Genomic DNA, 18,015 nt, shown 5'->3' with positions numbered 1-18,015 from the left:
GCAGGTCTGGCACAGAATACAGGTCTCCTGACTCCCAGGACAGTCTTTCCATTTCTTCAACAAACATTTGCTAAGAGCTTACTGTGAGTGGGGTCCTGTGCTAGGGCTGGGGGCCCAGAGACCCCACTCGAGGAGTGTGGCCCAGGTGTGCAGGGGGGCGGTTGAGCAATGGCCAGCTCATGCCCACTGAGCCACATGTGCACCAAGGGTGATGGGAGCCAGGGTGAAGAGGCTGTGGGGGGGCCTACTGGGAAGCTCTGACAGGGGTGGTGGCCTTGGAGGTGGTGATAAGTGGGTGAATTTCCATCTCCAATTGACAGCCTTGATAGGACTTGGAGATGGGCTGGAGGTGAGGGTCACAGAGAAGCGGTCATGTGTCACACGTCCTGAGTGTCAGGCCCGGGTGGCCAAGGGGATGGAGAGCACAGAAGAGGGGTGAGGAGGGGGTGTTAGGCAGCAGGGGGGCAGGGGGACACTGCGGTCTGGAGCCCAGGCTCCTCCAGCCGCCCTCATGGGGGCGCACGTGCGTGGGGCACTCACCACACGCTGGCAGGTGGGCGCGGAAGTCAACGGGGAGCCCATGGCGCCGGCACAGGTGGGCGTAGTGGGCCAGCGTGGCACACAGGCAGGGCTGCCCGCAGCGGCAGGCGTCCTGGCGGCACTGCTCAAAGTAGGGCACGGGGCTCAGGTACACGGAGCAGGGCGCGAACAGCTCCCCGGTGAGCACGCTGCAGGACTGCCCTGCGTAGGAGGCTGGACACAGGAGGGACAGGGGCAGGGGGCAGAGATCTGGTTTGCCTGGTGCCCGGGCCCCAGCCTCTTCCTGGCCCCCTCCCCACAGTTCAGGGGGTTGTTGGCGTAAGAAGGTGGGTGGGAGTGCGTGTGTACAGGAGGGATGTGGGCAGGTACCGGGCGCACTGCTAGTTGGGAATGTGTGGGTAGGGTTGGCTAAGTCTGGGTGTCACTATGTGGTTGGCTCCGGGCATGGCTGCAAATGACTAAGGAGAGTGAGCGTGTGTGTGTGTGTGTGTGTGTGTGTGTGTAGTGCCCTCATGCAGTACAGTCCACCTTGCACAGGACATGAACCCACATGCTGCAAGGAGATACAGGAGTGAACAAAGCAGACAAAACCCTTGCCCTCGTGGAGCTTACACTGTGGTCGAAGGAGACTGCCAGGAAACAACTTCTCCAGCAAAGTAGGTGAAGACCTCCAAGAGAGAGGAGGAAGGAGGATGGGCATTGGAGGTGGGGTGGGAGGGTCAACTGCAATTTTAAACCAGGCGGTCGGGTAGGCCTCTGTGGGAGGATGAGGTCTGAACAAAAAGTTGAAAGAGGTGAGGGAGTAAGGCCTGTGTGGCGTGAGGGAAGAGCATCCAGGTGGAGGGAATGGCAAGTCTAAAGGCCGGAGCGGAGAGTACACCTCGGTGTGTAAGAAGAACAGCGAAGAGGCCTGCATGGCTGCAGAGAGTTGGGGGGAGGGGCAAGGGGGATGGGCAGAGAGTGTGGGGCCTGGAGGGGCCACTGTGAGGGCTTAGACTTCTGCCTCGAGACAGGGGAGCCAGTACTGATGTGTGTCTACAAGTCAGTGGTAGCGCCTGAAGCGCGTCGGCCTGACCCTTACCAGAAGGGAACCACGGTCCACTCTCTGCAGCTCCGCCTTTTCTCGTCACATCTGCCCAACCTGACCAGCCCCCGCAGGCCCAGAGTTCCCATCTCATCCCTCTCAAACCCGGCCCGCCGCAGCCCCTCCACCTCCCCTTCTCCCCCCACCTCACCTGCTTGCAAGTGCACATCGCAGGGGTCCAGCGAGGAGCCAGAGACCAGTGGAGAGCAGGCAGACAGCGTTTTCCAAGAGTTGCCAAAGAGTTGTGGGGTGCTCTCAGGCACACCCACTGGGGACCTGCAGTCATGGCATAGCCACATTCACACCCTTGCCCACGTGGACTCAGGCCCAGGCATGTACAGCATACACCCAGAGCACAAATATACGCCAGAGGTGCAAACAGCCAAGGGGGTCCACACAGTCACATACAAACACATACAATTATGGATGTGCACATGTGCACGCACCCACACACATCATGTTTAACAGCCTCCAAAGGGACCCAAAACTGGCTTGGGGCCACCCATTACACGATCTTCACCCCCCACCCCAGCTCTTCGTGTCAGAAAGAGAGAAACAAGGACACCATGTGAACCAAACTTCACCGGATTAAGACTTCTCCTCCCTTCTCCATGAGCAGTTCCTGAAAGCTCCTTTGCCCTCCCTTTCGCTCTAGGTAGGAAATAGTCATACGAGGGGCAATAAAGGAAGAAAGGGGGAAACGCATGTTTTCTAAGTCTCGCCGATCTCCAAGAGTCACCAAACCCAAGAAGATGGTAGATTGGAGAGATCATGATGTGCGGGGGGGAGACGGGTTCTGCCTGACACTCACCACGCCCACATTACTGCTCCTGAGCAGTGAGAGCACTCAAGCTATGCACAGCAACTTTTCCGCCCATAGTTCACATTTAGGAGGGAGGCAAGCAGCCCACACACTAAACCAGGGTCTGTCCCCACGACCCTTGGCCAGCTGCCCTAACATCAGCCCCATCAGGCAAGACAGAGTAGAATGCTACATTTTCTCATGTGCATGCATTTAAAAGCTCTCAGTTTCTTCTGATTCTTGTTTTTCTGAAAGAATCTGAATTCTCTCTTCTGGCTGAAGAAAGCCTCTCATTTACTTCTATATCGCCTAATGCGGGTAACTTGAAAAACTGGCCAGAACCTCTAACCTTCAAGATCAACCCTTTATTCTCCTTTCTGGAAAGTCTGACTTGTCCTCTCCCAAGTTCCTAAACAGTATCCATGCCCAGACAGTCTTTCTGTCAATTCTCCGTCAGGGAGAGTGCAACCCTCGAGTATCAGGCAGGAAACATACAAGGCTTAGACTGGCCTGGGGGATTGAAAGCAGGAGTCTGGGCATCATTGGCTCACTGGGGGCTTGCAGTCATCTAAAGGTGCTCACGGTCAATTAAGACAAGGAAAACCATGAACCAAATCAAGCCCAGCCTGAAGTCTACCAGTTTTAAGACCTCACTAGAAAACGGTATTTCTCAAGGTATGTCCATAGATCTTTTATCCTAGAATTGCGGCGGTTACTTATTAAAAACAGGATTCTTGGGCCCCAACACAAACCAGATACACGAGAAGTAGAACCCAGGAGTCAGCATTTTAACAAGCTCCCCAGGTGAGTCTTCTGCACAGAGAAGACTGTGAGCCATGGCCTTAAAGAAATATGCTTCGATTTAAATGGAGAGGAATCAATAATTAATGGTGCATGTGTGGCCCAGTGGGAGACCAAGAGTTTGCAAGAGATGTTTTCAATAAGAGCCTCCAGGTACTCAGCCTTCAGGGACCCCCCCTCCCTTCTGCTTCCGGGGCAGGGGCACGTACAGGAAGTCATCCTGCGTGTTGCCGTTGAAGGTGCCGCAGAGGCCCACGGTGTCCTCCGCCCATCGCTGGTCCACCTGTAGGTAGAGCCGCAGTCCTTGGCGGTCGTAGAGCACCCGCACGCCCACGTTGGTCCTCACCCGCAGGAACGTGGAGGACAGCCTCCGGATCTCAAAGGCGTCTGGGCACAGAACCACAATAGGGATGAGGGAAGTTCTGCCAACACGCACCCTGCCCACCGCCACCACCTGCATGGCCCTCATCGACCCTCATGCCCAACCAGCCCAGCCTTCACACCAGGTGAAGCGCTGCCAAGGGGTTGGCTTTGGAAGCCTTGAGAAAATCCTGCTCAGGGATGAAATCAGGACCCAGGGATAACACCATGGCAGGCCCGGCTAAGAATTTATTTTTTTTAAGCATCAAGTACCAATTAAAGTTTTTCCTCCATAAGGAACTGATAGTATTCCCTCCTGCAGCAAGGGAGAATTCTGTAACTACCCATTTTTCCACAGTGACCCACCAGGAAGCTCACGATATGATTTTAGATTCAATTGCAACAATTTTACATTTTTAGATTCAATTGTAGTGGATTTTTCACCTTTTGTGACTTATATTTCTTTGGTCTCTTTACACCCCCTGCATCCCCACTCCTCTCAGTCTTGAACACTTACTCTTTTTTTTTCTTTACAATTTTCTCTGGCACTATTGTATTGCTTAACTGTTTTGCCGTTTTTGTTAGATGTGCTTCCTACAAGCTACCGCAGATCCCTTGTGGAATCAGACAGGATAATAAGTAATTAAAAAACAAATGGGGGCACCTGAGTGGCTCAGTCGGTTAAGCGTCTGCCTTCAGCTCAGGTCATGATCTTGGGGTCCTCGGATCGAGCCCTGTGTAGGGCTCCCTGCTCAGTAGGAAGTCTGCTTCCCCCTCTCCCTCTGCCCCTCCCTCTCCTTCTCCCCCCCCACCTGTGTGCTCGCTCTCTCTCTCATTCTCGTCTCTCAAATAAAATATTCTAAAAAATAGAATAGGGATAGAAAACAGCCCCATTCATATCCTCATGTTAGGAGAAACCATCACGCTGCTGTAAAGTCTATTGTCATGTTGGGATGGGGACAAAGACCATCTTACAAGTCCAGAGTCCACGTTCCTGGGACCAAGGTGCCCCTCGGGCCTGATTCACCCAGTATCAGAGAATGTGAGCTCTTGCCCATGTGGCAGTGCCTTTGGCCAGAGGCAGTGCCTGGAAGAAGAGGCCTGGACAGCCAGCTCCCAGCTAGCCCTCGCCCACCAAAGCCGTACCATCTGTGTAGGGTGGGGTAACCTTGTACTGGTCAAACAGAAGGACGTCTCCCGCTTGGGTCAGGGTCACCTGCCTCCGAGGGTCCTGATGCAGAATCACTGATACTGACTGGACACAGACTCCATCCTGGTTCTGGAGAAAGAGGAAGACAAATGAGGCAGAGTTAGTCTGTCTCTCCTGCTGGTCCCAACAGAGCCCACAGGAGCAGGGATTCTAGTGCAGTTTGAGGTCAGGAGCAGGAGGAGACGCAGCCCCCAAAGGATATTAGGAGTCCTCTAACCAAATGCCCTCATCTGGGAATGGGAAGGCAGAGGCTCCGACTGGAGAAGGTTAGTGGCAGAGCTGGGAAAATGCAAATAAAAAGATAGTCAACTCTTAGACCGTCTACGACACAGAGCAGAGATAGACCCCCTGGATGGCCCAGAGTCTAGCCTCAGAAACGCTGACCTCCCCACTCAAGTACAATATAGGATTTAATTTCATCCTTTCATAGGTATTTGTATAGTTCTTTCCATGGGTCACATCCTGCAGAGTACCAAGCCCCACTCACAGGCAGGCAGCCAATGAGCTAATACTATCTGGGCCTCAGGTTCTCATCTCTGAAATGGGTAGTACACATCAGGCCCATTCATACTTCCCTTCCACAAGAAGACGTCCACACAACCATACAACGACGGACATGATGGGCATATTCGGGGAGAGTACATATTTGTGTGGGACGCAAACATTAAACAAGTAATTACAAAGTTGGCTTTTAAATTATTATTGGGATCAGCGATGCAAATAGGTGTAGGGTGCTAGGAAAGCGTATAGTGAAGGAACAAGACGTAGTCTGCAGAGGTAGGAAAAGCCATCCTAAGGAAAGATAATGATAATGTAAACATCATAAAGCTTTTACTACTGCTATATTTATTATAATAACTGCTAACTTTAATATAGAATTACTATGTTCAGGTACTAATCTTTTTTTTTTTTAAGATTTTATTTATTTATTCGACAGAGATAGAGACAGCCAGCGAGAGAGGAAACACAAGCAGGGGGAGTGGGAGAGGAAGAAGCAGGCTCATAGCAGAAGAGCCTGATGTGGGGCTCGATTCCAGATCGCCGGGATCACGCCCTGAGCCAAAGGCAGACGCTTAACCGCTGTGCCACCCAGTCGCCCCACAGGTACTAATCTTTTGACATGTATTTACTCCCTTAATTCTCAGAGCAATCTAATTTAGTAAGTATTACTAACAACCCCATTGTGCAGATCAGAAGACTGAGGCACGGGAAAATGTGACAGGTGAGCTGAGTTCTGAAGGGTCCATAGAAGGTAGCTGGGCAAAGAAAGCAAGCACGGAGATGGACATCCAGGTATAGTGAACAGTCTGCCCAAAATCCCCTGACACACGAAGGCATTTAATGCATCCAAGCACATAAAAGAAGACCAGAGGCCCAGAGCCCACTGAGCGAAGTGGTTTAAGAAAAGGTTCAAGAGTAGGCAGGAGGAGCTCAGGCAGAGTTTTGTAAAATTTTTGGACTTTATTCTAAATCCAAAGACAGCCAGAGAAAGTATAACCTGAAAGTGATATAATCAAACGGTGAAATGAGGAAAGGATTAGAGCTTGAAACTTTTCAGAAAGACATTGTACAACAAACTATGACCTTCCAAGCTCCTTCCCAAGGAGATGTAAATTCCCTAAAACAGCTCAAAAGCACTGTGTCTAAAGCATCGCCTTTGTCAAACCCACTCATCCTCTGGTCCCCTCTGGACACGCCATTGGTGCAGGAAGAAAGTCTGCGTCCTTTAGTCAGAGTCTTAGGTTCAAGTCTTGATGTCACTGAAAGCTGAGACCTTAAAGAGCTCAGTTAACTTATCTACACCTCAGCTGTCTCCTTTAGGAGTAGAGCTACAATAGTTAGTTGGTCCTGACTGGTTTGATACAGATAAGAAAGGTGCATGGAATACTTGGGAGGTTGCATTTGTGGAAGCCCAGAGAACTTTACAGCACAAAGAGTGAACCCTAATGTGTACAATTAATAAAATATCATGTAGGAGGTCAGGGGGTCCCAGGATGCAATGCAGATTGTGACAAAAGAATCGAACTGTATTACAAATATATAAAACAACCTCACTGAAAGGGGGGTCAGGGAAAGTGTTGACCTAAGTGACTTTGGATATAAGCGGAGTTTGAGAGACTAAAAGAAAAAGGAACTGTGCATAAGCACTGTACTCTAGTTGATAAAGTCCTTTCCCATGGGTATGGGTTAATTATTCTAATACCTGTATACTGGAATTGAACATGAGATACACGGATGATGGATGGTGGAAACCAGATTTCTCACGGTCAGGGTGGACGGTTCCGGATAAGCAAGGGGAGAGGCTAGAATGACCCGTGTGATAATGGGTTAGAGTGGGAACATCAATATGAACTCTGTTTAGCACACACAGATATAGAAAGCTATTGATAGATTATCTAGAGATACACGTATCTACGTTAGTCATACAAAGATAGTCATAGGTCATACCTAGTATTTCCTTTTTCTGTCAGCTGAGAGGCTCTAAAAGAAATGATACCCCAGTAGCAACTGAGCCCACCCAGTACCCCAGATCTTGGTTTCTAACACCACTCTCCAATCAAAAGAGCCCAGAGCATCTGATAATATTTTTTCAGAAATGGCTGATTCTAGGAATAGAGCAGGAAATATGCAAGATGAGCCTAGTGCATCTTGTAGGACCATAAAGTAAGGCAGCACACACACACACACACACACACACACACACACACTGATGGGGCTGTGTCAAAGGGACCCAACAGCCAACTGAAAGATTGCTCAATGGTCAAGTCAGAAAAATTTGAATTACAAATTTTGGATTCTACCCAAAGTATAAAATAAATATCCCTGGGTCCATGCTGACATATACAAATGACTGAAAGAAAATATGTGAAGGAAAAAGGACAAACCTCCTGTGCAGAAAAATTCCAAATAGTGTATGTAGACTTTCTGTCTTCAAGCAGAGGGAACATAACTTGCCACTTTTTAAGTGTGGGCTGAACATAGTGACTTCTTTCCAAAAAGAACAGTATGGTAAGGGGGGGAAAGAGGGGTAACGTTACAGTGGAGAATGTGACAAACACTACCTCAGCCAGATGACCGAGGTCGACCTCGACAGTGATAAACCACGCTGATATATGTACCCTTGATAAGATGTGATGAAAATAGCAATTTACCTCTTTCTCCCAAAATCCATAACACCCCTATAACCATGAGAAAAACATCATGCAAGTTCCAGTAGAGGGGCATTCTACAGAATATCTGACCAGTACTCCTCAGAACTTTCAAGATCATCAGAAATAAAGTCTTAGAAACTGTAACAGCCTGGGTGGCTCAGCTGGTTAGGCATCTGACTCTTGATTTCAGCTCACATCGTGATCTCAGGCTGGTGAGATCAAGCCCCATATGGGGCTCCACGCTGGGCATGGAGCCGGCTTAAGATTTTCTCTCTCTCTCTGCCCCAGGCTTATGTGTGCACACTCTCTTCCTCCCTCTCTCTCAAAAAACAAAAACAAAAACAAAAAACACACACACACACAAAAAAGAAAGAAAGTGCAACAGCAAGGAAGAGCCTAGGAGACATGAAGACTAAATGAAATGCGATGTATTGGAACACAGAAAAATGATATTAGGATAAAAAAAATAAGTAAGAAAATAGGAGTGAAGTACAGGCTTTAGTTAACGTACAAACATTGGTTCATTATTTGTAACCAATGTACCATATTAATGTATGATGTTAATAATAGGAGAAATTAGGTATGGGGTATATGGGAGCTCCACGTATCTTTGCATTTTTCTGTAAAATCTAATGCTACTCTGAAAAATAGGTTTACTTGAAAAAATACTTCAAAGGGCTTAACCACTACCCTGATTTGGGGGTGCGTGTATTAAGAGGCCCTGACAGGCTTTCTGGACTTCCAGCCTTGGGTCTGGCTCAGCTCCCCCTCCTGCTGGGGAACACCCAAGCCTCTGTAGGCCTGTCTTATCATATTTTAACTGGGGAGAATAATAATGACTACTACATGGGGGCATTTCGAGCCTTAAACTAGATGTTCTATGCAAATGTGATTAGCCAAAGTTCAAAGTACCGTGCAAACACTTTATCGTCATCATCCTCACCTTACCCCCTTGTGTTTACCCAGGACTGAAGTCACAACTTCATCTTTGGCTCCTCCTGCTTCTCTCTCACACACCCTGCACTTTACCAGCCAGTCAGCCAGTTGCCCGGTCCTTCTGCATCTGCCTTAATGTATTCTAGAACATTCCAACCTCGTTGCTTTCTTTCATATGACCTAATCCTCCCAGATTGCCCTTCCTCCCCATCCTCAAATATACGTATCTTATTTCTATTTATTTTTTAGGCCCACTTTTTAGGTCATTCAGCTCAAATGCCACCTCTGCCTTGACTCTTTTCCTGATCCTTTCTTCTGACCTATGGGACTATTTCTTCCCCCACACAGCTCCCCTCTGACAGCACTGCTCTTGTATCTCTATAGTAAAGCACCTGCCCTGAGGACGTGACTGACTCCCTCCTCGGGCTGTGAGCTCCCGGTGGCTAGGACCAGGGTCTGACTCATCTGTGTAACCCTCACTGTGCCCTGCGCAGAGCCGGCAGAGGGCTGGCCTTTACCGGTTCATTCACGTGGATGAAGTCACGAGGAGGAGACCTGGCTCATGGTAAAAGGAAAGTGCTACCAAGAGGCACTGTTCAGCAATGAAGCAGGTTACTTCAGGCCGAGGCCGGCCAACCACCATTCAGAACACGGTGGAGAGGGGTCTGGTAAGGGACCTCCGAGGTCTCATAGCCCCAGGTATTCTAAGACTCTAGAACTTTGTAAATAGGAAGGAGTCCCACTGGGCGGTGTCTGCCCGCTTTGCCTTTTCTTTTGCCGCCCTCAGGATGAGAGCAACCCTGCTTTTGAGGACAAGTATTCTTCTGATTCAGAGAGCAGCCAAGGGCAGATCCAGGCCATTCTCTGGCAGAGAGAGGGGAGGGGGTCACTCGGGCCTCAAAAGGAAGAAAGCACAGTCCTCTCTCTTGTCCACAGCCTGAGCCTGGGTCCCCAGGGCCAGGGAGAGGCGCCTCTAAGTGATGTCTGCTCACCCACTGACATCACTGGGGGAGAAGAAGGCAGGCAGGGAGGTGGGATTTGGGGTGGCTGTCCTGGCTACGGGTGTGAACCCCTGCTTTATGTGCAGGAAGGAGCTTGAGTGTAGCCCAGACCAGGGCTTATGGGGTCAGCTCAGTATGCTCAGCTCAGGGAAAAGGCAGTCACTGAGAGAGAAACTCACAACTACACCCATTCCTGCATATTGGCCATTTTCTCAGTTACATTCACAAGTGGTTGACACAGCTCGGGCTCACCTCCTCTGGGAAGTCCCTCTGGACCCACCCCTCCTCCCACTGGACATCCAGGCAAAACAACAATAAGGAAAAGCTTCTCTGTGAACACCCACCCTGTAATGTCCACATTGTCCCAGCGCCGATAACACAGTGGATGGTGGGGTCAGTTATCTGCCTCACCTACCAAACTGCATGGCCCGGAGGGCAGAGCCAGATCCAATTCATCCCAGCCTCCAAGACCCAACATAGCTTCTGGCACAAATAGATGTGCAGGATTTGCTGAATGAATAAATGAATGGACGAATGGATACAGAGGTGTTGAAGGTACACTCCAAGGAAACAGAAAAGATTAAGTTGAATTAGACCCATTTTAGAGATTTAAAAAAAAAACACTGAGGCCCGGAAAAGGGAAGTGCCCCTCAGCTAGCAGATGTTCTAGACACAGAACCTAGTCTCCTGTTCCCCGGCTCTGCCCAGAAAGAATAGACATCAGGGTGAGAGGGCTATGGCAACCCTAGGGCCCTGCCCTAGGAGGCGGAGAGCAGGGGCGGCTGGTTGGATTGGGCCTGAGGTCCCCAGCCCTTACCAGGCCACATGGGGCATTCTGCAGTGTCACTGTGAAGGTGCCCGAGGAGCGGCTCTTGGCCAGGATGTACTGACACGTGGCGGGGAACGTGTAGCGGCGGCCGTCAAAGGTCGTGAAATGGATGTCGCCAGTCACTGAACACTCAGCTGAGGGGCAGAGAAAGGTGGCTGACACATGGGAGCCATCCCATGGGCATGGCCTCTGCCCTGCAGGCTCCGAGCGTGAGGAAGAGACAGCACCCTGTCCTCAGGAGTTCCGGCAGTGTCTGGAGCCCTGGTCCTTCTTTTGACACTCTGTTCACTGGGGAGAAGCAGCCCTGTCCCCCACCAGCCCATCTGAAGGGAGATACAGCCCTGCCCTGGGCATCTCCCCCTACCAGGAGACCAGGGCCTGAGCTTGGAGACTGGTCTCCGTCCAAGCCCCCCAAGCTTAGGAAGGTCCTTAGATAGACCCCACCCCCCCATAAAAGCCCTCGTAACCAGGCAAAGCAGCTCTGAGGAAACAAAGTGGGTCCAGCTGGGAACTGCAGGCCTGGCCTCCAGAATTTTCCTGCCCCAAAAAGCTGTGAGACTAGACGAAGGGGGTAGAGTCCGAGGCAGGAGTCAGACATACCTGGGCAGACAGCCGTGCTGCACACCCACTGGCCTGCAGCGCATGTGCTGAAACACAGAGACCGGGGAGGCAGGGCTCACTTCTCCAGGCCTAGGATAGATGCTGGAGGATGGCAGGGTCCACAGAGTTCCTGTCCCCAGCCCTCAGTCTTCCCGTCTCTACAATGGGTTGTAGAGATTTCCTCCATCTCCGAGGGTTAGCTCGAATGAGATCTCCAGGGACTTAGAGATGCTGAGTGAGTGCCCCCATGTCCCCAGGGCTCCCAGACAGATGGGTAGCCCTGATGGAAAACCCTGGAAATCCTCACTGTCCCACCCCCCAGCTGTGGACACAGACCAGGCATTGCAGTCTTCTTTCACCACAGAGCCAGTCGGGTACAGGGTCCCATGGAACTCACAGGGGCACTCAGCTGGAGCCACGCAGTCCCCGTCCTCAAAGATTAGCCCTAGGGTGACAGCAGAGGCCCACTTAACTCACCTCCACCCCTGTTCACAGATAGTTCGTGGCTGCCCGGGGTCTGTGACAAAGATCCCCTCATCCAAGCTTTCACCACTGAGCCCACCGTCAAGCTTTTTCCTGCATAAATCCTGGCAGCAGGCCAGATCTGAATCCCCTCTGGGCAATCATCTCACCTCCAGACCTTTGCATAATCTCACCTCACCACCCCAAGCAACCCGCATACTGACTAGCTTCTCAAAAGCCTGTCACTGCATCTAGAACCAGCTTAGGTACCACCTCTTCCAGGAAGCCCTCTCTGACAATCTCTCCCCCCACTGAACTCCTATATCTCTTCTTGTCTGAACCCCTGAGCCCGTCCTCACTACATTATGCCTTAGACTGGAGTCGTAGGTATATGTATCTTATCACTGCAACCAGATTCTGACCCCCAAAGTCAATGGCCGTATCTCCATGTATTTTTATCTCCACCTCTGCCTAGCCAAGTGAGCTGCACATTACAGATGTGCTGCAAATTTATACCCCCTAAAAACGTGGATGAGTGTTCAAGCAAATGCGTGTGTGATAAATGAACAAATGAATGAATGAATGACTTGTCCTGGTCTACACACCTTAAAAGGCTCAGTCCCGATCAAATGAAATACTCCGATGGACTTCTCGAGAGCCACAGTGCCACCCCCATCCTCACCTCCCTGAAGCCAGTCATTCATTTATTCCCTTACTAGTTGTGTGTTCCTTCCTTCCTTCATTCCACAAGCAGGCAGCCTCTGCGCCCCTGCCTCACGGTCATCCGCGCCAGCCCAGGAAGACGCTGCCAGGCCCCCGCTCCCCCACCCCCGCCCCGGCATACCGTCGGGGCAGTAGCAGCCGTCCACACAGGCAATTTCACTGTCCACGCAGGACGCCCGGGACTGGCAGGAGGCGGGGCAGCAGGCGATGCACTCGTTGTAGGTAAAGGCCTTCTCCTTGCAGTGCACGGCTGCGGGGGAAGGGAGCAGTCCGGCCCCAGCTCTGCCAGGACAGACCCAACCCCCACGCCAGGCCTTGGGGTAGGGGGCGGCAGGGGGCTGTGATTTTCCTGTTTCCTTAGTCCCAGTGGGAACACTGGGTGGCCAGAAAGCTGGCGAGAGCCTGGGAGGCTCTGAGGCCCACCCTTAGCTGGCTCTGGGACCCTAGACCCCCGTCCCTCCGCTCTGAGCCTGTCTGCTCCTCGGTCACATGAAGATGGGCCTCAGGCCTTACAGCTCTGACAACTGTGGCTCTAAGCAGGGCAGGACATTGAGCTGAGGCCCGAGGAGGCCACCCGGAGTCCACCCGGAGCCCACCCGGAGCCCCAGGACAGAGCTCGTGTGAACCCTCCCTGGCCGCCAGCAGGGTGCGCCTACCACATTGCCGAAGCTGGGTCCTCCAGTCTTGCAGGGCCCTCCCCGCCTGCGCACACGCTCGGGCGTACTCCGCCAGCGCCCGGCACCAGGTGGCTTCGTCGCCCACCGATCTGTGCCGGGGAAACCCAGCATCACGCCAGAGCCCTAGCTGCCGTCCGCCCTCCAGCACCCCCTAGAGACTTCCAGGGCTCAGAGCACCCCTCCTTGTCATGCAGCTAGGAAAGGGAGACTGCGGAGGTACCCAGATGGAGGCAGGACACCTGGGTTCTAGTCCCAACATTGCCATTGACTCGCGTGACCCTGAGGGCGCCCGTCCCCATTTCTGGACTTCAGAGAATAGGGAAGCTCTGTCCCACCTACGCAGATGAGAATTTCCCAGCTTTGGGAAGCCTATCTGTCAGGGCCTGGGATTATCAGGCTCAGGGGCCCACATGCTGAGCCCGCTTCCCCCATCCCCACAGTACCGGGACAGGTCTCCCCACCACCCAATACCAGCTCCACGCCTGGCTGCCTACTCACTGGCAGAGATCACTGGTACAACTGGCCGTGAAGGGCAGAGGGCTGACGTAGGCATGGCAGGCATCGAAGGGGGGCCGCAGCAGTGCCTCACACCGGTCGTACACACCCTGGGGAAAGGGCCAGGAGTCAGAGCTGGGGGCTGGCAAAGCCACTGACAGCCCTCTGACGTCACCATCCCCACACCTAACCCCAAGTTGAGCTCAAGACAGAATGGTGGAGAAAAAAGGGGTGGGGCCATAAACACAGACAAGTCTGGGCCCCTGCAGCCAGTGACTTTCTAAGAGGTGGACAGGAAATGAACCAAGGTCAGACACTAGGATGGGAGGGGGAGGCATTCTCCCCAGGGTCCAGACCTGCATGGTTCCTGGGCTCTGCTGCAGACACGGTGGGCGAGACAGGGAGGAAGTTGTAGGCCTTGGAGGCTGGTTGGGGGCCTGCTCCTGCCAGCTGTGCACAAACTCAGCCACATCGTCGGTCAGCTTCCCTGGTGGGGGGGGGGGGAGAACTAGCATGACCACCGGTGGGTTGTGGGGAAGGGGCTACAGAGGGCTCTGAGGGAGGGTAGATGGAGCCAAAGCGATGCCAAAAGGTGGGCAAGGAGTTGAAGAATTCAGCCTCCCGGCTCCCATCCCAGTCTGCATTTCCCAACAGAGCCACTCTCCTGAAAAAGCTGGCGATAATAGGCAAGAATGTTCCAGAACCTGTAGTAGCTCCCTACTGCCCCAAACTCGGCGGGGGGGGGGGGGGGGGCAACACCATGCAATCAAAAGACAACTAGTCTGTGAGCCTGGACAAGCTCCTGCCCCTCCCCGAGCCTCAGTTCTCCCACATGTGAAATAGGGCAAATAGCCCCCCATCGCAAAGAATCGCAAAGACTGTATGTTAAGGGCTCAGTATGCTGTGGGGCTCAAAGGGGTCACTTCCCTTCTTCTGGCCAGAGTCGCCAGGACTTGGCCCTGTATGCTGCACTCTTACTTCTTACCACGGCTTCATAGGGATCTTCAGCTCCCATGGGGCGCTTTCTCTTCCTGGCTCTCTCTCTGGCCTTCTGCTCCCTGCCCCTGGCACGTACACCTCTTGCAGGGTCAATCCCACTCAAAGTGCCCTTTTGGATCCTTACACAACCCTAGTAGGAGTTCTCCTGATGACTGTTTCACAGACGAAACTGACGTTGAGGGGTTAAGAACATGCCTGAGGCCACACACTGGCTAGGGAGGGGCCCCTGGCCTCCCGCTGGGTCTTCAGTACCATGACCCCAGGGTTCTGCCCCAAGGCCTCTCCCACCCCTCCCAGCCTGACCCGTCCCCCACCTCCGGCCAAACCCTTCGGAGGCCGCTTGCCCCGCATCTCACCAGAGCTGGTCACCAGATCGTCCTGGGGGTCGGCGTTGTTGTTTCCACACAGCCCACGAGTCCAGCCCAGGAACTCCGGGCTCATCTTGATGTAGACGGCCGAGGCGCCGTCCCAGGCCAGCGTGAAGGCTGACTGCCGCCGCACCAGGACGTAGCCAGCAAGCCGCTGCAGACGCACGCTCCCCACCGCCTGTGGCAGCTGGACCCTGCAGGGCACAGCCCGGAGCTTCAGGTCATTCACACCACCTCCACTCATCCCGTCCCTTCACCAAAGGACCCGCCGTCCCCTGCCCGCAGGACCCATCATGTACCCGGCACCTCCCCATCCACATGCCCCTGGTACCACGGGATCGGGGGGGGGGGGGCCCTCCCCCGACTTCCCCATATCTGAAGTCCACCATTAGAGCGGGATTCTTTTGTCTGCAGAGTTTAAAACTGGCTCTTAAAATTGCCATTTCCCTGGCAGGGATAAATCTTAGAGTGTCTGGGGGCGCCTGGGTGGCGCAGTCGTTAAGCGTCTGCCTTCGGCTCAGGGCGTGATCCTGGCGTTATGGGATCGAGCCCCACATCAGGCTCCTCTGCTATGAGCCTGCTTCTTCCTCTCCCACTCCCCCTGCTTGTGTTCCCTCTCTCACTGGCTGTCTCTATCTCTGTTGAATAAATAAATAAAATCTTTAAAAAAAAAAAATCTTAGAGTGTCTGAGGTTGCCAGATCCTTTCTCCTAGTTGGGAGAAATGGTACAAGCAGACACTACCTTGGTTTGTTTTTTTGGGTGGGGAGCAAGAAAGCGGTAGGACAAGAAAAGAGCTGAGGGGTCAGGGAAGCTGGGAGTGGAAGAAAAGATGCAGGGCCATAGCCGTCCCGATCGCATTCCCAGTTTTACTGGGACAGGGTCTCCTAGCCTGTCCGGAATTTGGCAACTTTCAATCCACCTGAAAATCAGGAAAGAAAAAAGGGTCTAACCCGCCAAAACTGGTAGCCAAAGATCCATATGCCAATCTTTTCTTCACAGGAGAAACCCTTGGGCTTTCAATTTTACACTCAGCCCCAGAAAACTTGGTTACTTAGTTTCCAGATCTGAAGCAGGAAATGAGAACGGGAGAAGGGTCCTCGTGGGACAACTCCTTTCCCCAACCCAGCAGCAACGCGAAGCGACAGCAGACAGCAAGGGAAGGAAAGGACAGTGAAGACACGATACAAGAAAGATTTCAGAAGAACCACCGTCTGGGCCATCTGCTGTGGGGGCAAAGAGTCCTCATTCCTCTGGTCCCAGGCGCCCCTGATATCCCAGCAAGATAAGTGACATTCAAATAACTCTTTGTCATCAGAAAAGGTGACAGTGTGCTCAATATCTACTCTGGGGAGGCTTGAACTGTGTATGATCCATTGAGGAAGTTTCCCTCGAAATTGTGAAAGAAAAAAAGTAAGCATGCTTGTAGTGGTATACTCTCAACTATCTGGAAAATTCTGCTATTAGCACAAATACCCACTCTCTAGAAACCCACAGGGCCTGAAAGTCTCAGAAAATCTTGAGGGACTCATCTTTCTGCAAACCCAGATGACAAGAAACCCGGCTGGCCTGCCAGTATGTTCCTGCCCTGATGGTGGAAACTCTGCTGCTCGCCCCCAGAAAACAGTTTTTTTCAGGCTTGAGAAGGAAGGTGCTCACATCCCCCACCAGTGCCAGGGAGCTGGAGAGCTCAGGGCAGGGGCTATAGTTACCTCATGCCTCCGTGGGTCACCTCCTTGGCCAGACGGATCTCCTGCTCCCCCGCAAAGAAGAGGCTGACAGACCTGGGGCAGGTGTAGGGGGAGGAGCCACACTGCGGGTCGTTGTGCACCTGATTGGGGGTTCAGAGGCCACTGTGCAGGGTTCCTGCCACAGAGCTGGCCCTGAGCTTCCATTCTGAGCTCCGTGACACCCCGTGGAGCTTCTGCTTAATGCTGATCGCCTGCCCTCTGCATGCCAAGCACCTTTCCTCTGTGATGCTTGATGTCCCCCAGTCCCCACAGCCCCACGGGAGGACAGAGCAATGACGATCTGTAATTCCCGGAGGAAGCAACTGATACTCAGAGAGCTGAAGTGATGCAGGTCGCACACACATGCAGACTGAAGGCTAAATTTCAGGGCTCTTTCCAGGACGTCGTGCTGTCTCCCTATATCTGCATTTTTCGTTTTTTGCAATCCAGGTTATCCCATCAGATTCAAAGCCAAGGTATACACTCACACCTTCTGACACATAGAACACCCCCCCCCCACAGATTCACTGGGCACTCTCAGTGCACACACTATCCGCACCCTCCTACCGTGACCCTGGCAGGCACAGTCTTGTCCTTCCCTGCCCACCCAGGCACACGTGTCACACCTGTGCTGACTGTCACGTGCACAACTCCCCTGCCCTCTCCTCAGACAGAACCCACACCTCAAAGCCAGAAGACCCAAGAGAGGGAGGAGAATTGAGGCTCCCAGGGCTTAGGGAAAAGTCTGCAATGCTTCTCTTCCCAGTGTAGAAACCCTTCCACTAGATCACCGTTAAACGTGTTTAAGCGGGCTGGAGTCACGTCAGCGGAAAGTGGGGCCCGTGAAAGCCACCCCACAGTCTAATTGAATTTTTCAAACCTTAGATCATGACCCACAGTAAGAAATACAAATATATAAATATATAAATAAAACAAAAATTTTACAAAATAGTATTTACCCCATGAATGTGTAATGAATCCACATTATATTTTCCATTTTTAGTTTATTTCTTTCTTCCTTTCTTCCTCTCTTTCTTTCTTTCGGGGGGGATACTAGTTATAACTCATTAAGTTTATTTCATAATCCATGAATGTGTGGCACCCCATCAGTCTAAGCAATCAGAACATATCCATCATGAAATGACAGTCATGAAAACCCCTGATGTGTGATATGCCGAGGTAGAGAGGGCAGAGTTGGTCAGCCCATCCAGGCCATGACCCCCAGGTGGCCCGTTGGCAGGTCTATG

At 52.3% G+C, this 18,015-nt stretch overlaps 1 protein-coding gene across 1 annotated transcript in view; it reads right to left on the bottom strand.

Annotated features, from left to right (window-relative positions):
• The window catches only part of OTOG (otogelin), a 95,030-nt gene that overhangs the window by 69,508 nt on the left and 7,507 nt on the right, over positions 1 to 18,015 (bottom strand). Inside the window, exons 7-19 of the mRNA XM_045796465.2 lie at positions 16,751 to 16,869; positions 15,028 to 15,233; positions 14,029 to 14,159; positions 13,676 to 13,782; positions 13,157 to 13,266; positions 12,622 to 12,750; positions 11,652 to 11,760; positions 11,316 to 11,362; positions 10,704 to 10,849; positions 4,734 to 4,866; positions 3,437 to 3,614; positions 1,776 to 1,900; positions 541 to 753 (exon numbers count right to left, since the gene is read on the bottom strand). Coding sequence (XP_045652421.2) covers positions 541 to 753; positions 1,776 to 1,900; positions 3,437 to 3,614; positions 4,734 to 4,866; positions 10,704 to 10,849; positions 11,316 to 11,362; positions 11,652 to 11,760; positions 12,622 to 12,750; positions 13,157 to 13,266; positions 13,676 to 13,782; positions 14,029 to 14,159; positions 15,028 to 15,233; positions 16,751 to 16,869 — 1,753 coding nt within the window. The remainder of the gene's footprint in view (positions 1 to 540; positions 754 to 1,775; positions 1,901 to 3,436; positions 3,615 to 4,733; positions 4,867 to 10,703; positions 10,850 to 11,315; positions 11,363 to 11,651; positions 11,761 to 12,621; positions 12,751 to 13,156; positions 13,267 to 13,675; positions 13,783 to 14,028; positions 14,160 to 15,027; positions 15,234 to 16,750; positions 16,870 to 18,015) is intronic.

The sequence above is a fragment of the Ursus americanus genome, chromosome 24 (genome assembly GCF_024610735.1).
Source record: "Ursus americanus isolate L20-20 chromosome 24, mUrsAme1.1.p, whole genome shotgun sequence".
NCBI lineage: Eukaryota > Metazoa > Chordata > Mammalia > Carnivora > Ursidae > Ursus > Ursus americanus.
This window is presented reverse-complemented; position numbering and strand designations above follow the sequence as displayed.